At 37.4% G+C, this 20,698-nt stretch overlaps 2 protein-coding genes across 12 annotated transcripts in view; both read right to left on the reverse strand.

The window, feature by feature from the left end:
* The window catches only part of KCNMB4 (potassium calcium-activated channel subfamily M regulatory beta subunit 4), a 60,274-nt gene extending 59,205 nt beyond the window's left edge, over positions 1-1,069 (reverse strand). Inside the window, exon 1 of the mRNA XM_035002138.1 lies at positions 619-1,069. Coding sequence (XP_034858029.1) covers positions 619-954 — 336 coding nt within the window. The 5' untranslated portion in view covers positions 955-1,069. The remainder of the gene's footprint in view (positions 1-618) is intronic.
* An 11,681-nt stretch (positions 1,070-12,750) lies between these two features.
* CNOT2 (CCR4-NOT transcription complex subunit 2) overlaps positions 12,751-20,698 on the reverse strand; it is a 119,142-nt gene continuing 111,194 nt past the window's right edge. For all 11 annotated transcript variants that reach the window (XM_035002143.1, XM_035002147.1, XM_035002150.1 and 8 more), the window contains 2 exons: positions 20,117-20,261; positions 12,751-13,897 (listed from right to left, as the gene is read on the reverse strand). In XM_035002143.1, the coding sequence (XP_034858034.1) occupies positions 13,811-13,897; positions 20,117-20,261 (232 nt within the window). In that variant the 3' untranslated portion in view covers positions 12,751-13,810. The remainder of the gene's footprint in view (positions 13,898-20,116; positions 20,262-20,698) is intronic.

A 20,698-nucleotide genomic window follows, 5' to 3' on the forward strand; every position in this document is an offset into this window, starting at 1 on the left:
GAAAACCAGGAACTCTCGGTACCCCCCAGAACAGACCTACCCAGAATTTCGCATGTGATTTCCACGTCGTTTGTGGAAATCGCCCTCATCTTTGCATCCCAAGTTAAAAACGTCTGTTTAGAGTTCAAAGGCAAGGAACCCTCCGACATCTTCCAAGGGCCCTTAAAGACCCCCTCGACCTCCCTAAGCGAGCGCTTGACGCGGCCAGTGGGAGCTCAGACCTTGACCGCGCGTCCGAGTAGGTGGATCCCTGCTCCCCACTGGCTTTAACGAGAGGAAAAGTTAACTTTCGGCTCCTTGCAGGTCTCCAAAGTCCGTATTGCAGGCGCCGGACTGAGCTGGGCCAAGGTCTCAAAATGTGAGACCAGACAAGAGAGATGTGTAAAGAAAGCCTCAGGGCACCACAGGTCGCCTCGCACAAACCCACCTCAAGGACCGGGCCCCGGGGCTCCCGGCGGTGCCCCCTGCGGGTCTGAGTACAGCCTCCAACGCCGGCCTCGTCTCCTCCTAGGAACGAGAGCATACCTCGAGCCCACCCGGCGCGGCGTCTGACACTGAGGCTCCCCCAAACCTCAAGACCTCGGCAGGAGCCAGGCATCGCTCGCGGGGCGTCCTTACCTTGGGGTTGGTCAGGAGCTGGTGCTCGTCGCTGTGCAGCAGCGCTCTGGAGTTGGACTCGGAGTTGTTCACGTAGACCTGGACGCAGGGGTACTGCGAGGTGCCCCTGCAGTCGGCGCCACAGGTGAAGGTGCACTCAAAGACCTCGCCGATCTGCTGCACCGACAGCACCGTGCAGTTGGCCGCCGTGGCTTGCAGATCCTGCAGCGCGGGACTGAGCCAGCAGAAGCCGAAGATAAAGAGCGACACGACGCCGGAGATGATGAGAAACAAGCCGAGCCGGATGCTCTTGTCCTCGGCTTCCGTGTACTCGTAAGCCACCCGGAGCTTCGCCATCGCCCCCCACTCCGGGCGGCTGGCGCGCTCCCCCCGCCCCCTCCCGCCCCCGGCGCCGAGCCTGACTGCCTCGGGCGGGAGGAGCCGCCGCCGCCGCCGCGCGACAGCAGGGGAGTGGGCGGCGAGGGGGAGCGCGCGAGAACAAAGGGGCCGAGGCCGGCGACGCCCCCGGCGGCGGCAGCGCCCCCCGCCCCACCCCCACCCCCCGCCAGCCCCGCCGCCAGTCGGGCCCCGGAGGCTCGCGGTGCGACCGCTGCTTCAGAACCTCCTGCACCCTCGGGCGCGAGGAGCGCACGGGCGGCTCCTGCCTCCAGCGCCCCCTGCCAGCCTCCGCCCCCGCGCTCTGCCCGCCTCCCCCACCCCGCCTCCTCTCGCCCGGTGTCTCCCCGTCTCCATCGCCCGCCAGCCGCTCCTCCGCGGGCTCTCCGGGCAGCTGCCCAGAGGGCAGGCGCGGCTGGGCTGGGCCGAGCCCGGGGGCTCCCCCGTGCGGGAGGCGGCTCCACCCGGCCCCACCCGCCGCCAACCGGGGCCTTCCCGCCCCGCCCGCCCGGGGGACGTCTCCCGTGGGCGAGGGGCGGGCGAGCACCAGGGAGAGCGGCGACTGGCGCTTGAGATCCTCCTTAAATCCCCCTTGGAGAAACGTCTGAGATGAAAGCTTAGGACCGGTAGAGCTTAACCCGAGTGAAAGTTAAAACAAAAACAGAAAACAGGCAGAGGGCGTAGTGCAAGTGGAGCGGCGGGAATCTTGAACTCCAAACCGGGATTGGTCAGCCAGCCGGGAGAGCGAGCCAGCGGCGGCCAGGCAGCGGGCGCTCCGGGGAAGCGGGCCGCCGGGCCAGGCGGGTGGGGAGGGAGTTCCCGGGCGAGCGGCGTGCGCTGGGCGCGCCCGGGGGAGACCCCGCCACGCGTCCTCAGGCGCGCGGCGGGGCGGGAGGCGTGACCCACCGCGCGGCCCCCTTCCCCCCGCCGCCCTTCCACGCCCAGCGAGCGAGGTAACGGTCCGGCCGCGGGGTCCTAGCCCTCCCAACCGCCTCGGCGCGGGCCCGCGCTCCCCGGCCCCCGGCCCGTCCCGAGGGCGCCAGGATAGCAGTGAAACAGGCTGATTCAGGCGCGGTTTGCTGTGGAGACATCGCGCGTGGGGCAGGAGCCTGCGACTGGCGAGACCAAGGAAACTCGCTGCCCGGGTGCTGGCTGGACCTATCGGAAACTTAGGTCTCCCGCAGCCGGGTGGACCCCAACTCGATTTGCCCCAAGGCTGGGACCGAATGAATAGGGACCGAAGGAAACAGGTGGAGAGGTTTGCAGCCCTGGAAAGAGACACCACTTTCCTGATCAGGATGGTCCCCCTGGCTCCCGGACTCCCGAGAACAGAATCATTTCTGTTCTCTTTCCTTCCTTAGGAACCTTGCCACCCTTGGCCCACCCCGGAATTTGTAGATGAGCTTTCCAGGAGCGCTGTGCAAGGCGACAGCGGCGTGCAGACCCGCTTTGGGACAGGTACCGTTTCTAGAGCTGCGTCCTGCTCTCTTAATTCTTCCAGTTGCTTCCTCCACCCCCGCCGACTCTGTGCATACACCTTCAGCCTCTGTTCTTTTCATGACCTTATTTTTTTTAAGATTATCTTTTTCCAAGCCACACTTCTAATATCAAAGTTGAGAACTATTTCGACCTACATTTTGAAGAATCAGAATGCTCACTTCTTTGCAAAATATGTAAACATATCTTTTTCTTGACTTGCAAGTCCCAAATGGATATACTCATTTAAGAGTATTTATGAATATGTAAACACAATGTCATGGAATTCGTGACTTCTCTTTATTGGATTTCAAATGTTACTTAACTGGTACTGAGTATCTTTCAACTGCAGTTCTGATATTTTACTTTGAAGTACTCCATTCCTTTTTGTGGTAGGTGACAGTATTTCCAAGCACGCGGCAAAGCAAGTTTAATTACAGGAAGACCCTAAGTGTTTTTCTGAAAAAATTAAGATACAGGGTTTGGAAAACTTCCAAATCAGGGAGACACTTTGTACTTTATTACTTCTCAAGCTTTGAGAGAGTAGATTTCCTTCTTTCTTTACCTAAGAATTATTATTTTTCCCCTTTCTGTTGGCATAAAGACAATTGTTAGTGATTACATTACCTAAAAGGGAAATGAGTTTAATAGTTGAAACAGCTTAACCTGAGATCACAGGTCTTCAGCCTGAATCTTTTTCCTACTGCAGGTTATAATCATCTTCCTTTTCAAGAAGGCTCAAGCCAGTCTAAGATCTGAGGCAGTGGTGAGCAGATAACAAGACCCAATTATTCCTCCTTGGTGTGCTGAGCAACTTAATCTTGAGGCAGAACTAACTCCTATGTTAGTGCTCAAAAAACACAGGGTTGGGATGCCTAAAGATAATTTAATAAATATGATTAATGATTCCAGAGCTCCAAGAGTTCTGTGAATGAACCCTCTGCCTCAAAACTGAAGCAAGATGGTCTTCAAGTTTCAGAAAAGTCTGTCTTAATTTAACCTAAATTCTTAAGGACTTTCAAATCCATTTTTCCCTGGAGTTCTGCATTTAGTCACTCTCCTTCCTTATAAAAATATTTGAAGAAACTGTTACCATCTAGCCTTCTGTTCTTTAAACATTTACTTTTCTCCCTTATTTCCTATTTTAAAATTAGCTTTGCTTCTCTTCTGAACCCTTTCATTATCTTCATGTCTTTTTTATTGAAAGTCAAACCTATCAAAAGACTTCCCACATTAAATAAATTTCTGTTTTATCCTTAATGGAACACTGTGTTTGTTATTAGTTTCATTTACTTGAGGTGGAGCTGCCATATCACATTTCTAACATTTAGTAAGCCCCTCAGTTTCTGAAAACCAGTCACCATGGACTCTCTAAGTTAGGATAGTGGTAGGAACCTTTGGGAATCTCAGAGATAACTAAGCTCTGAAGTCACTTAGCATCTTGTTTCCTGTGGTGGACAGAGGCAGTACAGAAATAAAAGCTAGTTCTTTCTTTGCATGTTTGCCACCAATTAGAATTAAGATAAAAAATGTGGTACACAGAACCAGCCCAACGTATTTGGTGTACATCATTATCTGCAGCAATGTTTTCAGGAGAATCATTGCCAAGCCCCGATGTTCTTTTTAAAAGAAAAATAAAACCTATCTAAGCAAGAACATTAAAACCATTGTTATTTATAATTTGTTCTCATGATCAGTATTCTTCAAGAAGCCCTGTGACTGTTAAAGTTGCAATATACAATTTCATATGTATATATACTTCAATTAAAAGATATACTTTCTATACTTCTATTAAAACAGTAAGGGCTCTTAAACATCACCTAATTTAACATTAAGCAAGAAAGGAAGCTCTCAAAGACTGCATTTTGTTTGAAATAGTAAAGAATATTAAAAATATTTTTTATTAACATAGAATGTATTATTTGTTTCAAGGGTACAGGTCTGTGATTCAACAGTCTTACACAATTCACATAGCACATAAAAATATTTTTTTAAGTTCAGATTTGTTTGCATATAGCCTCTATGTTTGCAGTTGAGAAAGGGAAGCAAAAAGCACAATCACTTCATATTAGTAATTTCATAATATGGTAGTGGAAGTATGGCTGGAGTTCCTAAATTCTTACCACCTATTATCGTTCATGTTAATGGAAGTGATCTTCTATGGGAGATAATATATACACATAAGTAGTAAAAGGGAAATCAGCTTTGGAATTAGAAAGCAAGAAGCTAAAAGGTTTTAGTCCCAACATTTAATACTAAATAATTTGACATAAATAATTGATGTTCTTAACATTGTTTCCTCCTCCTCATATGAAAGGGTTGGACTAGATTTTTTTTTTTTTTAAGATTTATTTATTTTAGAGAGAGCCAGAGCATGGAGGGGCAAAGGGAGAGAGGGGCCTGATACAGGGCTTGATCTCATGACCCTGAGCCGAAACCCAAAGTTGGATGTTTAACCGACTGTGCCACCCAGGCGTCCCTGGACTAGAAGATTCTTGATTCTATGATTTTTATTCCAAGTTGACTTGGTTCTTGCCCTGTTCTTCAGAAACTTAGCTACTACTATCTACCAGTAGTCAAGTCAAAAGGTTTTTTTAATAATTCCAAAATATGGAGAGTACCTCCTAGCCCAGTGGCTAAGACAGTATGTATGTCTTTAGAAAAATGGGCTTACATCTATTGAGCACCTAATATAAACAAATGCCCTAATTTACTCTTCCCATGAGATGAAGACGGAACAACAGATTAAGTAAAGCTACACACATACTGACAGTGCCAAAGTTCAAGGCCCATTTTCTGCTATACTGTACCATCTCTAAGAAATTTCTGTAGTTAGTAAAAAAGAAGTATAGGTAATACAAATGTATTTAAAATGTGCATACTTAAATTCAAGTAGAGTTAGGCTTGATCAAAATCCCTACTGTTTTATCTGTGAAGGGGGACGTGGGTCGAGGATGAGGATCTAGTGATTTAACCAGTTCCTCCAGTTTAATTTTACTCTGAATCACTTGTGTTGAAAATAGCTCTTTTTTAGATGCATAGCAAATGTAAGTAGTACGGATTTATGTGGAAGAGAAAGACTAAGTGTAATATTTAGGTTTCAGATAAGCTTGTTAGAAATTCAAGCTAGATTCAAAGTAGAAGTAAACACGGGGAACAACTATTAAAACAATAGTTCTAGGGTAGAAGAGCCTATCCTCCTCTTAATGCAGGAAATTGCACAATATTTCTAATAGTTTTCTTGCCTTCACTTGGACATTTCCGGTGATGAAAAATTCATTAACTCCTAAGACTGGACATTTGATCTTTGGATCTTTAAAAAAATTATGAAGTAGTACTTTCTTGTGAATTGAAATCTATCTTGCCATAATGTCCATGTAAAGGTTTTTAATTTGCCCTCTGGTGTTTATGTAGGATAACCTGCTTTACAAAAAATTCCACTTCAGGGGGGCACCTGGTTGGCTCAGTCGACAGAACCTATGACTCCTTATCTCAGGGCCCTGAATTCAGGTCCCACGTTGGATGTAGAGCGTACTTAAAAAAACAAACAAAAAAAACCAAGTGATTCTACTTCAGATGTGGGAAGACTACTCTCCTATTCCTTCTAGACTAATCTTCAGTTTCTTCAGTATTCCCTTTTGATAATGGTTTAGAAAACTAAGATCATATTCTTATCCCAAAATGCTAAATAAAAATAATTCAAAGTTGCTAAGGTTACCCAGTTTTAACATTCTCTGAAACAAGAGTCTACACCTTTCTTTTCCATGCTATCCAACGTACATACACTTCTAGGATGATGGATTTTGTTGTTCATTAATTAACAATGTCATTGCCAATGCAGAGAGAAGCTGGGAAAATGATTTTGGCTCAAGTAGACAGAATTTGGATTCCAAACAGTGATGTGCAAGTCAACTAATTTAATATTCAAATATTAAATAATTTAGAATGAAATGAAAAAAATACATGGAACTTTAGATTAAAAAAGGAAATCTGGAAATGACTTTTTGAGCAGAGTAGTAACATATGACTTGCATTTTAAAAACAGGTATATTTTCATTCAACTTGTTTTATATTTGAAGGATATTAAGAGGGAAAATATTTAACAGCTCACATTTTCTTTTAAGACAGCCCAGTTTTGGGGTGCCTGGCTGGCTTAGTTAGTACAGCATGTAACTCTTGATCTTGGGGTTGAGTTTGAGCCCCACATTGGTGTAGAGATTACTTAAAAATAAAATTTTTAAAAAAGACAGCCCAGTTTTCATGCAACTGCTACATATGATAATTAAAACTACATCTTAAAATAAATGTTCAGTATGTAACAGATTTAAAGGTAGCTTTCAAACATTCTGGCTGCCCCAAATCTTTATTTTTATACAAAAGATGAAACTATTTATGGCATTCCCACATGTAATTTTTTCTCATTGAGCTGTATATTTTTGAAGGATAATCAGCATTTACTCTTTAAAATATTTTTTTTTCATTATAAATATCAGTAGGGCTGATCCTAAGAAGAATCAAACAGAATCAGCTATTTGTTGACATCATACCACCCTTGAAATTTGTACATTTCTTCCAAAATGTTTAAAGGAACCTCATGTGTTGTAACAAATTACTTTCAGTATATACTGGAGAATTGGTTGGCTTGGAAGAAAAACATCACTTCTTCAAGGTTTTAAAAATTATGTAGTCAAAATATTACTTAGGCAAATACAAATGCAAATTCCTGGAATACTACTTTTCATCAGGATATGCTTATGAAAATTAAGAGTGAAAAATTCTGTTTTCTTTACCTGGTATTCTCTACTGTTGTTTGAAGGAACTACCACTTTTGGCATAAATAGGGCCAGTTTTATTTCACCTTCCCTAAGAAAATGTCAAAACATATTTATAGTGTGGTAGATGCCTATCAGGCCTTGGAAATGAAAACAAAGATAAATCACATGATGAATGAAAAACTAGTTTTGCTACATAGAAGTAGTCTTAGGGATGCCTGGCTAGCTCAGTCCATATAGCATGTGACTCCTGATCTTGGGTTCGTGAGTTCAAACCCTTCGTTAAACATAAAGATTACTTAAAAATAATTTTTTTTTTAAGTAATCATATTAACTAAACTATTTTGGCATGTGTCAGTTGATGAGCATAAGCTATGAGACATGCAATTTGGGTTTTCAACAGAGATAGGAAATTATTACAACGAAGAAGACTTACTGTGAATTTTATGACATTCTCAAGAAGTCGTTTAAGTGATTGAGGGAAAACTGTATGGCAAACATCTGGAAATGATCAGCTTTTTAAACTGAATACTGAATTCTTACGATAAAGAAATACATCATTAAATTTTTGTCAGGTCATAGTATTTATACAACAGGATGACTGGACTAAAGAAAAACTTTCAGTTGATGGACATAGAATTGATAATGCATATAGTTGCCCTTAGCAGTTTTTGTGCAAACTGAAGCAGAAACCTAATGTCTGGCAAAACGTCCCCTGGAAATAGCAAAGGTTTAAAGGAAAAAAAAAAAAAATCCTTGCTTTTTTATACTCAGGAATGGATTTAGCTCTCCTTGTATTCTGCTCTAGTAAGTACTACTGTAATAATGTGGTTTCTGCACTAGAACATTGGATGATACAGGAAAAAGTAAATGAATGCCCCCAATACATAGGAATACATTATCCTCGTATTAGCTTAGTTGGACTTCACCGGAACTTTAAGATTTTATTCTAGTTAGTACTTGCACAGTAGGCAAAGTATAGTTTAAGTGTAAATTGTAGTTCACTAACTTCAGAAATGACCTGTATTTACTAGAGAACAATGTATTCCTGGTCTCATTTGAGTCATAAAATCTAAATATGAGGCCTAAAATTGACATTTTAACATGCTTCTCAGGTGATTCTTAAGCACATTAAGTTTGAAAATTACCTAACTAGAGGGTTAACTTTGCCTCTGGTGAGCTCTCCACAGCTATCTCAACCCAAACTGAGATTTTCATACATCAAATTAAATTATCCGTTTTCTTTCTACAGAAGAAATCAGATTACTGCTTAATTTTTGTGATCACTATTGTAGCAGAAAACGAGACTGAACACTAATGCAATGTGTAATTTCAGGCTAAACATTTACCTTGAAACTTATCAGAAACGGTCTCCTCCCTCCTTTTAATGTAGCACTAGAATACATAAATAAATCTGGTGAATATACATACATGATTTACTATTTGTTGTGCTTTCTTAGTAAGTTTCATATTCTTACTCCTAAAGTTAAAAAAAAGGGTTGAATAAAGTTGCCTTTTGTAATTCTTTTTTATTTAAATCTCTCCAAAGATATAGCAGTAATTATAAGTAAACACCTTATCCATGACTCACAGAAGAGTACATTTTAGAAGGGTCAATGTTTTAAGTATTTAGCATTTAAGTACTGAGCATTTATAACTTTCAGCCCTAAGGACATCATATTCCTCAACTTCAGACCAAAAAAGGGTATCAACATCTTAAAAAGCTGAAAAGAGGCCTAGAAGTTATCAAATCCAACTTTTTACTCAAAAAGGCAGTCCTCTCAATAGCCCCTTGATAGTCATCCAGTTTCTGCTTGAACATTTTTTTTTTTTTTAAAGATTTTTATTTATTTATTCATGAGAGACAGAGAGAGAGAGAGAGAGGCAGAGGGAGAAGCAGGCTCCCAAGGAGCAGGAAGCCCGATGCGGGACTCGATCCCAGGACCCTGAGATCATGACCTGAGCCGAAGGCAGACGTTTAACCATCTGAGCCACCCAGGCGCCCCTCTGCTTGAACATTTTTGATGGAATCCTTACTTCATTTAACAGTACAGTGGGACTGCACCTTGATATACAGAACCACAATATGTCTCATCCAACTTGCACCTGCTGGTTTGAGACTTGACCTCATTTAAGTCCTTCCTATATTTGAAGACAGCTTGTCATGTCTCCCCTTAGTTGTCCACTGTCGCTTCTCCAAGGTCTACAATATCAACTCTAAGACGCACGTTCCTTCCATGCATGACATCTTTGAAATTGGTATGCATTTTTATAATTCATGGTTCATCATAGTTTAATCGAGCTCTTTTCTTCCTTAGTGGTACAATTAGGTTGTACCTAATGGTTCACAACTAGGTTTGCTAAAATACAGTAATTACCCCACTTCAACACTTTTTCCATGAACAGAACATTCACGGTCATCCAGTTCAACTCCTTACCTTGTACACAGAACACTGCCCAGTTTCTCCTTAGTTATGTTCTGAGGTTGAATCTAATGCCTTACAAACCAACTCATTCCAAAATCTTAATTACCTCAGTTTTAATACTGCACTGAAATCTTTTTCTCTTTTTGGTCCTAGTTCTGTTCTTCAGACCCGCAAATGAATGACAACTCTTGAATTTGATACCTGAAGACAGATACCATGTTTCTAGAGTTTATTCTCTAATGCTAAAGTTTCCTACTTCCTGGTTTTTTTTTTTTTTTTGTATATTTAAAATGTAATGTAAAATGGGGATACTAAAACCTACCTTATGACGCTATGCTAAAGACAGCATACAATAATGCATGTAAAACACTTAGTATATTGCTTGGCAGCTAGAAGGCATGCCATATCCTTTTCTCCTTCTGCCTTCCCCAATCACAGCAGTTCTTAAAATACAGCGACTTCCCACCTTGTTCTGAGCACTATACTTTCAATATAGCTGAAAATCACATCAGTGTTTTTGGCAACAGTTACAATTTACATTGATCTACATATGAACCACTCTCTTAAGACATGTTACATTCCACCATCCTTTATTCTTTTAGCAACCAAAGTGGGAAAGTAATTATCTTGACTCAGTGTATCCTATTTGAGGCAACTCAACACACAAAATTGGGTTAGATTTAGATCCCGATTTTGATGTGCACTGTTTATTTGCTTCATCTCCTAGATCTGTCATGTATTTATGATATGATCTAATTCACTGGCAATGCTACTGGCAAGGAAAGAGCTTTCTGACATGCTGTTAGGACCTAGCTTTTAAAAAGGCACGGAGATAAGTCTGGCTTATTATCCACAGACTGTCTTAATGGAACCAATTAGTAGGTATTCCTAGGTGGTTTTTTTTAACTACACAAACTATGGTTAAGAGAACATTAAAGATGGACATCCCTTTAATGCACGTGCACATTTAGGTTTTTAGTAACTTTCTGCAAAATTGATGCTAGTAAGCAAATCTAAGTTAAATAAATGTGCCCTTCCTTGCAGGGATGCTCAGATGCCCCATATTTTAAAAGCACTGGGTGTAACAGAATGGAAGATCTGTTTTTGAATGAAGGATTCAGAGGAAGAATCAACTAGAAAGGGTAGAGTGGGAAAAATCTGAAAGTTTCAAAAGTTAATTGAAAATGCTTTAAAAAAGAATCTTGAAAATGAAATTACAGCAAAAAAATTGTAAATTATTTCAAAGCCCAATGCTTTAATTTGTACATTTTATTTTCAAATTGAAATATCAATTTATACCATTCAATCAACATGTATTTATCAAGCACCTACGGTGTACCAAGTTCAGTGGCAAAAAGGAAAAGACCAGTTAAGTGGGTGGCTTTATATTATACTGTAAGAATTCAAATAAACTTTTCAGTTCTTAAAAATTTTTTATATCTAAGGAAAACTTTGTGCAGTGAAAAAAAATCCCTGAAAATGGAGTTTTATCATATAAATTATAGTATCACCACAAGAAGCATAGAATATATATTTGAAACTAAAAAGGTGAAAGGACTTTCTTTTGCAACTAAATAGCTTTTTACCCCTAGAGCCAATTATAGTATAATCACAAAGTTATTTAACAATGTACACATCTATGTCACTAGTTATATAGGGAAAATTTAACAGAATTAAACCTAAGAAAGAAAACGTGAAATATTAGTTCAGGTCAACTTCTGTACATGTATAACCACAAGTTATAAAACCAAAGAATATAACAGTGTGTTATATTAAAGAGTTTAATATAGTACTTTAAAGATTTCAAATAGACTTTTTAAACTTGGATCTGAAGTCAAGAGCATGGTAATTTCGGATAACAAGTTATAAAAAATTGGTTTACATGCAAGAGTTTTCTCATTTTGATGATTCAGGGTAAAAAGAACTTAGAAACTGGAAAAGTGTGCACTTAAAATTTTCTAAATGGCTATTAAAACAAACAAGAGTCAAGACAACAAACCACTTGATGTGAGCTATCTTGCTTTTCTGAGTCATTCACAAAAGTACCAATCATGATCATGGTGACACTTTATACTGTTAACGTTTGTACTCATAAAAATAAAGATCGCCTTCCCTTTTCTTTCTTTTTAACTGTTTCTCATGGTTATGTAGGAAAAGTTATGCTTTACAAAGTCAATTATTGTGAAAAAATGTAATGCTTTTTTTTTAAAAGAAATCTAGGATTTGATTCTGGTTTATGTCAAATATGTGAGAAGGTTTTGTGCACAACAGTTAAAACTACAATTATATAAGTGCCATCTTTCCTGCAGAGGAGATGCTTTGGTTTAAATCTGAAAGGTTAAAAAATCCTGATATTTTTATGTCAGTTTCTCCATATCTCAAAATACATAGAAAAAGGTAAATCTTAAGTCATTTCATATTCCTGATACACAAACACAGCAATGTCGTAAATGTTTCATTTTTAAACATGATTTGGTAAATGTCAACAAACTTTCACTCTTCATAGAAAAATAGGTTAAAAATGAAAATTTAGAAAATCGAAACTCACTGCCTTTTTTACTCTCTATCTCTAGTGTTTGTAGCTTGAGTCTTCAACATTTTTAAATACAGTATTTGTGCCTTTAGATGGAAAAGAATCCATCAACTTGTAAATGTGAAATATCCAGGCCAGCAAACTGAAGGTAAAGTCTACCTCACCCCTGCTTTTGGCTTACCTTAATTTGCGTATTACTTCTTAAAGATAAATCTCAAAGGTCTATCAAGAAATGTCTCATGAATTTCTCACAAAAGTATCTTGATTGGGTCCCATGAGTGTTCAGGAAGTTTTATTTCTAATGCAGCCATAATTACTTTAAAAAATAGTTTCTGTTTTGACTTGGTTAATAACTAAAAATGCATCTGCATTTTTAACCTACAAGTAAAATGGTGTATGGTTCCATCAAATTACTTGTCAAAAGCTGAAAAAAAAGACTACATTTTAAATTGATTAGTCACACCATTTGTAAACCTTGAGGGTTTCAGGGGGTCTACTTTTCATGTTGAAGAAATAATTTCACAATTTCAAATCAAAGTCAACACTGCAGTGAGGAGAGCTTTTCTACTTTATTACAAAGAGAAGAAGCCTTTATGTGGTCAGAAAATACAAGATTGATCTTTTTTTCTCTTCCTATGAAACGCTGCTGTTCAAACAGCCAGAGTGAATTGTCTCAGTTCACTTCTTTAAGTCCCATCACATTCACTTGGGTATGGATGTCCTTGGCTGCTGAAAATCTGGCCCTTTAGTGCACAGGGCGACAAAGTCCCCTGACCAGCAGTTCCAGAATGTCCCATTTTCATATATTGCATCCATGCACACCTCCTAAAAATGAGGTACAGCAGGGCAAACATTTTCCAAAATAGATGTCATATATATAATATATACACATTCGTACATACATACCTTTATTCATGTGATGTCCAAAAATTTAAAAAAAATGTACACATTTATTACAAAATCGTAACAAAGACTGGACAGTGTTTTGCTCATTCTGGAAAGATGAAGCTCAGTAATAACACAACCCTGGAAACCATCCAGAGATTGTGGCAATATCTTTCTTCTAAACAGTCAGATATTCTTGCATTAAGCTTGGCGAAACTGCCTTTCAAAAACAGAAGGGGAAGTAAAATGAAGGAAGCAGACCTTGCTCATCTTTCCAAATGAAATACGAGAAGGATCTTCACATAAAAATGCACAAACATTTGTTATTTTATTACCAATAGTGCTACAATGAACAATGCAAATTTTGTGGTCTAATTCTGTTGAGTCTTTTGTGGGTTTTCTTTTTTACATTTTAGAAACTAAATGGTAAACTTCTGTCAGTGTACTTGCTTGTCTTTACAGACTCAAGTCTGTCTGCTGGCAAAAAAAGAAAATAAATGAAAAAAAATACAGACCCTGCTCGAACTAGAGAAAAACAAATTACAAATTTAGTTGTTGGGCAGCACATAATTAGTAAGGCAGGACCTCAAATGGTGACCCTTTGCATAAGCCAATTGCCAGATCCTCAAGGAATTAAAACCAGGGTGCCTGAGCCACATCAGTTCTGCAGTTATGTTGAGTATTGTGCTGAGACAGCCATACCCCAAGAAAAGGGAAGTCTTTTTTTAGAAGGCTTGCTGAGCAGGGTTGTAGTTGAAGGTGGATGGCAGGTGAGGCCGTTCTTCTAATTTGTCATATTCCAGATGAAATTCCTATAAAACCAAATTTAAGAATTTAGATGATTTCCTCTCCCTCTGATCTCAGATATTTGTCAAAATATATTTTACTAGGTGAACAAAATACCTACATGTATGAGAATGAACACAGACACAGATGCACCAACTCTTTTTTTCCCTCTAAAATACAACTGGAAGAAAAGTAATGTGCTGCAATTTCTGATAAGTGCAAAAATACAGACTTTGTGTAAAAGTCAGAGACTACTCATGAACATCTATTTTATAACACCGAAACTGCATTTTTTTTGCTCAAAAGTAGAAGTTTGAGCAGCTATTACTATATATATCATCAATAAAAAGCACTGAAAATTGCAGCCAACATTCAATGACGTAAAAAAATTTACTTTTTCCTCAAAAAATATAATTTCCCAATTTGTAACTATTACACCTACTTTTTTTTAAAGCAAACACATCAAGTTATTCTAACCTTACAACTCACACATCTCCCGACTTCCCACTTCAAACCCAAATACTGAAAAGATGTAAATGCCACTCAAAACTAGATAGTGGTTTTGCTGTAAGCACATCTGAACGCAAACTATTTAGCTCATTTTAATTAAACTTTCAAAATACATTAACTTCATGAGAGTTTTAAAATTTGAGAATGGTGAAGTGAATTTCTTCATGACACTTCCTAAGATCAAGAGAGATGCAGAAGATAATTTTGTATATTAAAAAAACAAAAATCATAACTTTGCAAATCCAAACAGCAAGAGGTTCTAAAATTACTAATTCTACAATTTGAATTCAATAATAGCACAAACTAAATCAATTCCATTTAAAATATTATGAACCTTAATTTATACTACGTATTAAAGAAAGCCAACAAGTAATTATTAGCACTATGGGTTAACATACCTTACCATACCTATCTTGTTTCAAATTGATTCTAAAAATAGATATTCCCATTATTAAATTAAAATGAAAACCTAGGTCACAATGATTCAATTTTGAGATATAAAACCAAGTATTTAAAATGTAAGGATATTACATTAACTGAAAATCTAGTCTGTGCCAAAACTAGAGGTACAGCTAATTTTAATCTTTCTGATTATATCTTTCTGTATATATCATTATCTTCATCTTGCACCTGAAGAAATGACGTTTACAAGTAACCTGCCCAAATCATACCTTAAGCAGCAGATCTAGGATTAGGATTCAGACCTATGTAGCACCAAAGCCCATGACCTTCTAGTGTTAACACGTTATTTTTAATAGTTTTAGTGCAAGATCCAAATAAATTTACTTCATTACACCCCTGACGCAGAAATGTTGAAAAAATTCAGTTCAGTGACAAATGTGTTCTTAAAGAAGAGACACTGTAATGACTTTAATTTAAAAAGGTTCACTTTATAGGACAGAGTAATTAAGGCACGTAGGTCATTTGCTTTTCATTAAAACTAGGAAACTCCAGAATCACCATCGTCCCCCTTATGCACTGTGTAGGCACCGCTCTCTCTTCCTACCCCTAAATTTTAAAAGCAATTTATTGCCTGGCTTAAGAAGCTTATCAAAATGAGTGAAGAAAGTATCTTGTTATATCACTCTTTAGAAATTAAAATTGGCGGGGCGCCTGGGTGGCTCAGTTGGTTAAGTGACTGCCTTCAGCTCAGGTCATGATCCTGGAGTCCCGGGATCGAGTCCCGCATCGGGCTCCCTGCTCAGCAGGGAGTCTGCTTCTCCCTCTGACCCTTCCCCCGCTCCTGTGCTCTCTCTCTCCTCTCATCCTCTCTCTCAAATAAATAAATAAAATCTTAAAAAAAAAAAAAAAGAAATTAAAATTGGCAATTTAGTTCCAAAGTATGTGTAGTTGCAGGGTAAAAAGTCTATTTGTAACTAACAAATCACAGGCCCCACTAAGTTACATAAATTAAATTTTGTTCAGTTATCCTGTCCTTGTCATTGTACATTGGTGAACTACACAGTATTATTAGCATTTAAACTGGAGTAACTTCATCAGTGCACATATTTTCTCCCTACATATTAAAAGAAAAAGATCAGTTTAAACCTAGGGAGCATAATAAATATTTTAATGTAATTTAAAAACTCATATATCAGAGATTCAGAAATTAAAGTCAAATTTTGTCTTCCTTTTTCTTACATCATTGTTTTGGTCTTCTATGTATTTTTATTCTTCTTAAAATATGTAAATCTTACAATATATTCTGGTATCTCTTTGTTCCCTTTGTTGGTAACATCTCTTTTACACATTTGTTGTATGTACACACACGTCACACATGCACACCTCTTTATAACCGGTAGGGACAAAAACAGTAGGTCTGTTTTGTAAACCACTACATACTGCCTAGAATATAGTGCCATGCCCCTAGCAGGTATGTAATTAATGGCTGATGAATTAATAAACACAAGTTTTTTTCATTTGTTTTAGGAACAAAACATTACAGTTTTATGATTTAAAAGGCTATAAAATGTTTTAGATACTTTTTAAAAACAACTGTTAAAGTTATTTTTCTATTAATCAAATTAGGCAACATATTCTCAAGAGGTCACTGTAAGCAGAACTGAAATACATGTACTGGATTCAGATAATCAAATGAAATTATTACAAAAGCATTAATGTAATCACTGATCGAATTACACAGAGAAACATACACTGCAGGAATATTTTCTCAAATTCTCAAAAATGTCAGCTTTCTCTTACCTAAGATAAATCCTCCAATTTTAGGAAGCTGCCAACTATCTTCAATATACTTATTAGAAATCATTTTTTTACTACTTTGAAGAAAAGTACATATTACTGATTAAAATATAAAGATATACTAATACTAATGTGTACCAGTGAAATTAATGAAAAAAAATCACATTTATATCCGGCTATGATATTATAAAAAATTCTAAGCATTAGAAATACTATTCAGTGTTGGATCCACAAGGTGAAGTCAGGCTGAAAGAATTCTTCAATTTTTAAGTCTTTAGTTTGAGAAAGCTATTGATCATACAGCAGCCTACATCACCTGAAAATTCTGTTGATGAAATTATTTTAAAAATTCTACTCATTAAGAATATATATAATCTGAATGACCACTATTTTTAAATTAGTGAGATACTGAGTAATTCTAGCTAAATTACAAAAGATAGACCACATAGCCTGCTGACAAGTCAAGATTTAAAAGGGGAGAATAAACACAGTGTCAAAATTTTTATGTATACATTATTAACATACAAAAAATACTTTATTTAATGGGCTGGATCCTAGAACTCAGAGTTACGGAATTTTCACGGGTAAAAAATACTTCCGATTTAAATCATCGAATTTCTTATTAACAATTCTTCAAATCTCTGAAAATATTAAGTAATCTGCAAAACAGAAAGAAAACCTCATACAAGACATTGTGAGATGGAGACCTGACGACAGCCTAGATCAGGTCAATACTTTTCAAAGACAACATGACAACATCAAGCTAATACTTATAATACTAATTCAGACTGTAGGCTTCTTACAATGAGCTGAAGTTATTTAATAATGCATGTTCTTTACCTGTGAGTAGTAAACCACATCCACTTTACAGGTGGGGACTTTGAGGTTTACTTGGGACATGGCATTTTAAGGGCTTTTCTATAGTCTGATAAACTGTTAATACATTATAAATGGAACTAAATGTCTTAATTCCTAAACAATTTGAGAAAACACTGAAAACATCTTTAAAACAAACAAAAAACCAGGAGCCATTGTGAAAAGTTTATTCTGTGAATACAACTTAAGTTTTAAAGTTCATGAATCTGTATTTTAATATAACAGGAGTAAGCTATGTATAATACTTAATAGAAACAAATAATTCTGCTTGCTTTCATCATTGTGAAAATAATTTTGATGAAAAGTGTCAGTGCCAGTGGCCAGCAATTACCTCAAAAGAGATTTCTTAAACAGTTTAATGATATATCTCAAATTTTATTTTCCAACTTCAGAGCTAAAAATTGTAAAGGTAAAGGTTAAGACAAAGCTCAGCTGTACAGGAGATCAGATAAAGTTGGGGAAAATTATATATGCACACTACATATTTACACACACACACACACACACACACACACACTTCTTTAAAATGACATGTATCTGACTGGGGAATTGATTTTTATAGGAAAGTAAAAGGGCCTATTAATGTTTAAGTTGCTTCTGAATATTTTGTGGAGAGAAAGTAGTACTGGAAACCTTTTTCACATAAGAAAATCTGTCCTATATATTGAACTAAAACTTAACTAAAATGATACATCAATCTACTACAAACATCCATCCTTTTTGCATATAGAAGTTTGGAGTAACTTACAATGATATTGAGCAAAAAGCTTCAAATTGAATGGAGAAAACTTCAGTTATTACTAACAGACTCTTTTCCCCCTCCAAAGACACATTCTTGTCTCCTGTACAATCAACTGACTGAGAAGTTCTCAAAGTATGGCTCCAGACAAAGATCAGCAAAATCACTGGCATCACTTAGGAAATTGTTAGAAATGCAAATCCTCAGGCCCCATCCATAGACATTTTAAATCAGAAACAATGGAGGTATGGCTCAGCAACTTGTGTTTTTTTAATAAGTCTGCCAGGTAATTCTGATGCAAGCTCAAGTTTGAGAACCACTGACCTGACCTAACAACAGTTAAAATTTTTCCATCTTTGAAGAAGAGTAATAAGCTGTAAGAACACAGATGATAAAAACAGCAACAAACTACAACTACTCCCATGTATCAAATACCCAATATATACGAAGCACTGTACTCAGCGTGTGTGTGTGTGTGTGTGTGTGTGTAAAATCTCATTTAATCCTCATGACAATCTAGAAGCAAATATGATTTCGATTTAAAAGATAAGGAAGCACGCATGGAAAAGAAACTTGCAAATGATCAAAGCATAAACAGCTGAAACAGGAGTTAAATTCAAATCTACAATACAAAGGCTTTCTACCACACTATACTTCTTAACAGGTAACATACATAATGTCTCCTGTACTATTTGTAATGAATGTAATTATTTCTACTTAAAAGGTCAGATCATGGATCTACCTTTTAAAATCAAGATATGCATATTAATTATAATTGTTAAAATAACTCAAATACAGTATGGTGGTCTATGGACTCGGTCTGAGAAGTAATGACATTTACCACTGACAAACACCCAAAAGTAATAATAAAAAAAGATTTAACCTCTTGTATGTGTCTTGTCTGGTGTTTTTACTTGGGCACATCTTTTCCTATTTCTTTTTTTCAAGTTTTATATGAAATCTTGTGATGTAAAACGTTTTTGTGATAAAGATCTGGTAAGCATTTTACATTGTCATGTTAAAATGTTTTACCTTATTAATTTAGTAAAGTTGACTCAAAAGACAAAAAAGCCCAAACCAACAACTAAAGAATCATCCAATGGACTAGTTGTCAAGAAATATTTTTCTTCTGTTTAAATTTATTGAGAATAAACAAAACTAACTCTTTAGTTTTTAATCCTAAGAATCTTCAATGGAAAAGGCATTCAGAGCAATCTTGGAGTTATGAAATCAGATGCTGGTTATACTCTCTACTAGGGAGACTAAATGCATACATTCAAGATACTACATAAAACGTGAAATATGCTATGAGACTAATGAAAATTTTGCACATCGGACAGTTAAATAGGTGTTTTTGTGAGGAGAAGTTGCAAAACAAAACATAACAACCAACTTTTTCCACAGTCCTCTTCCCTCCAATATTCAGCATACTAGTCATAGGAACCAAGGTTAATGCTTACAATTTTCTTTCTTTGTATCACTTGCAAATAAAAATCAAGTATCTTTCCTGCAATGAGTGCAAGTGTTTTAAAAAGCCTATTATCTGTTTATATAACAGTTTTAGGAAAATCTCCTACTTGCTTAAAGTAATAAGAATACATGACTGGGATTGCAAGAAGGTGATCTTTATTTTACAACTGAGTAGACACAAAAATGTTTCAAATGTTACCAAGGCTTGTGAAAAATTACAAAATTTCTTACCAACTTCATTTTCCTAACTATGGGTGAAATGAGTTGTTTCCAGATACTCTCCTAAAGTTTAAATCAAGCCAAGGAGGTGAGGACAAAAAAACTTATTTAGCAAGTATCTGGCACATTATTGGAATGGATATATTGGTACATATAAACAGATAAAAGAGGATACTTCTTTTTAAAATCTAGATTTATACATTTACACATTTGCACATGGAAAAAAATATACCTTAGCTACTTTCCTCCAGTTAAGACAGTCAAAGAAGTAATATGTTCCCCTCTCATATGTATTGGTTTTCATTGTTGGCTCCATGCCTGGTGCCCTGGTAATCCATACTCGTTCTTCTTTGTGGTATCTCCAATCACGGTTAAAACTTCAATTTTTAAGAGAAAAAGACAATTAATTTTTCCTGTGGCTCACACATCAAACATTTTCTACATTTTGTAAAATTTTTCTCAGAAAATAATTACACAGAAAATACATAAATATGGATGCTTCTTTACCCTGACTTTGTTATTAAACACAACCTGAGTGAAATAAATATAGGAAAAGAATCCCTTAATTTGTCCAGAAACCACACTCGTTAATTAATATACACATCTTTATTTAACTGGAGAGGCTTTTTATGCAAACATAGTAAGATCTTAAAAGCTCTATGAGCAATGTGATAAAAACTTAGGCAGACCAAATAAAGATACATTGTGTTCCAGAAACTTCACTCCTTTTTCGTTCTTCTTAACATTCAATAGAAATTGAGACATCTATTAAAACGAACAAAAACCCCAACTATTTGTATTATTTTATAAGGAA

This window comes from Mirounga leonina, unplaced genomic scaffold (assembly GCF_011800145.1).
Source record: "Mirounga leonina isolate KUSES-001 unplaced genomic scaffold, KU_Mleo_1.0 Mir_126, whole genome shotgun sequence".
In the NCBI taxonomy this organism is placed as follows: Eukaryota; Metazoa; Chordata; class Mammalia; order Carnivora; family Phocidae; genus Mirounga; species Mirounga leonina.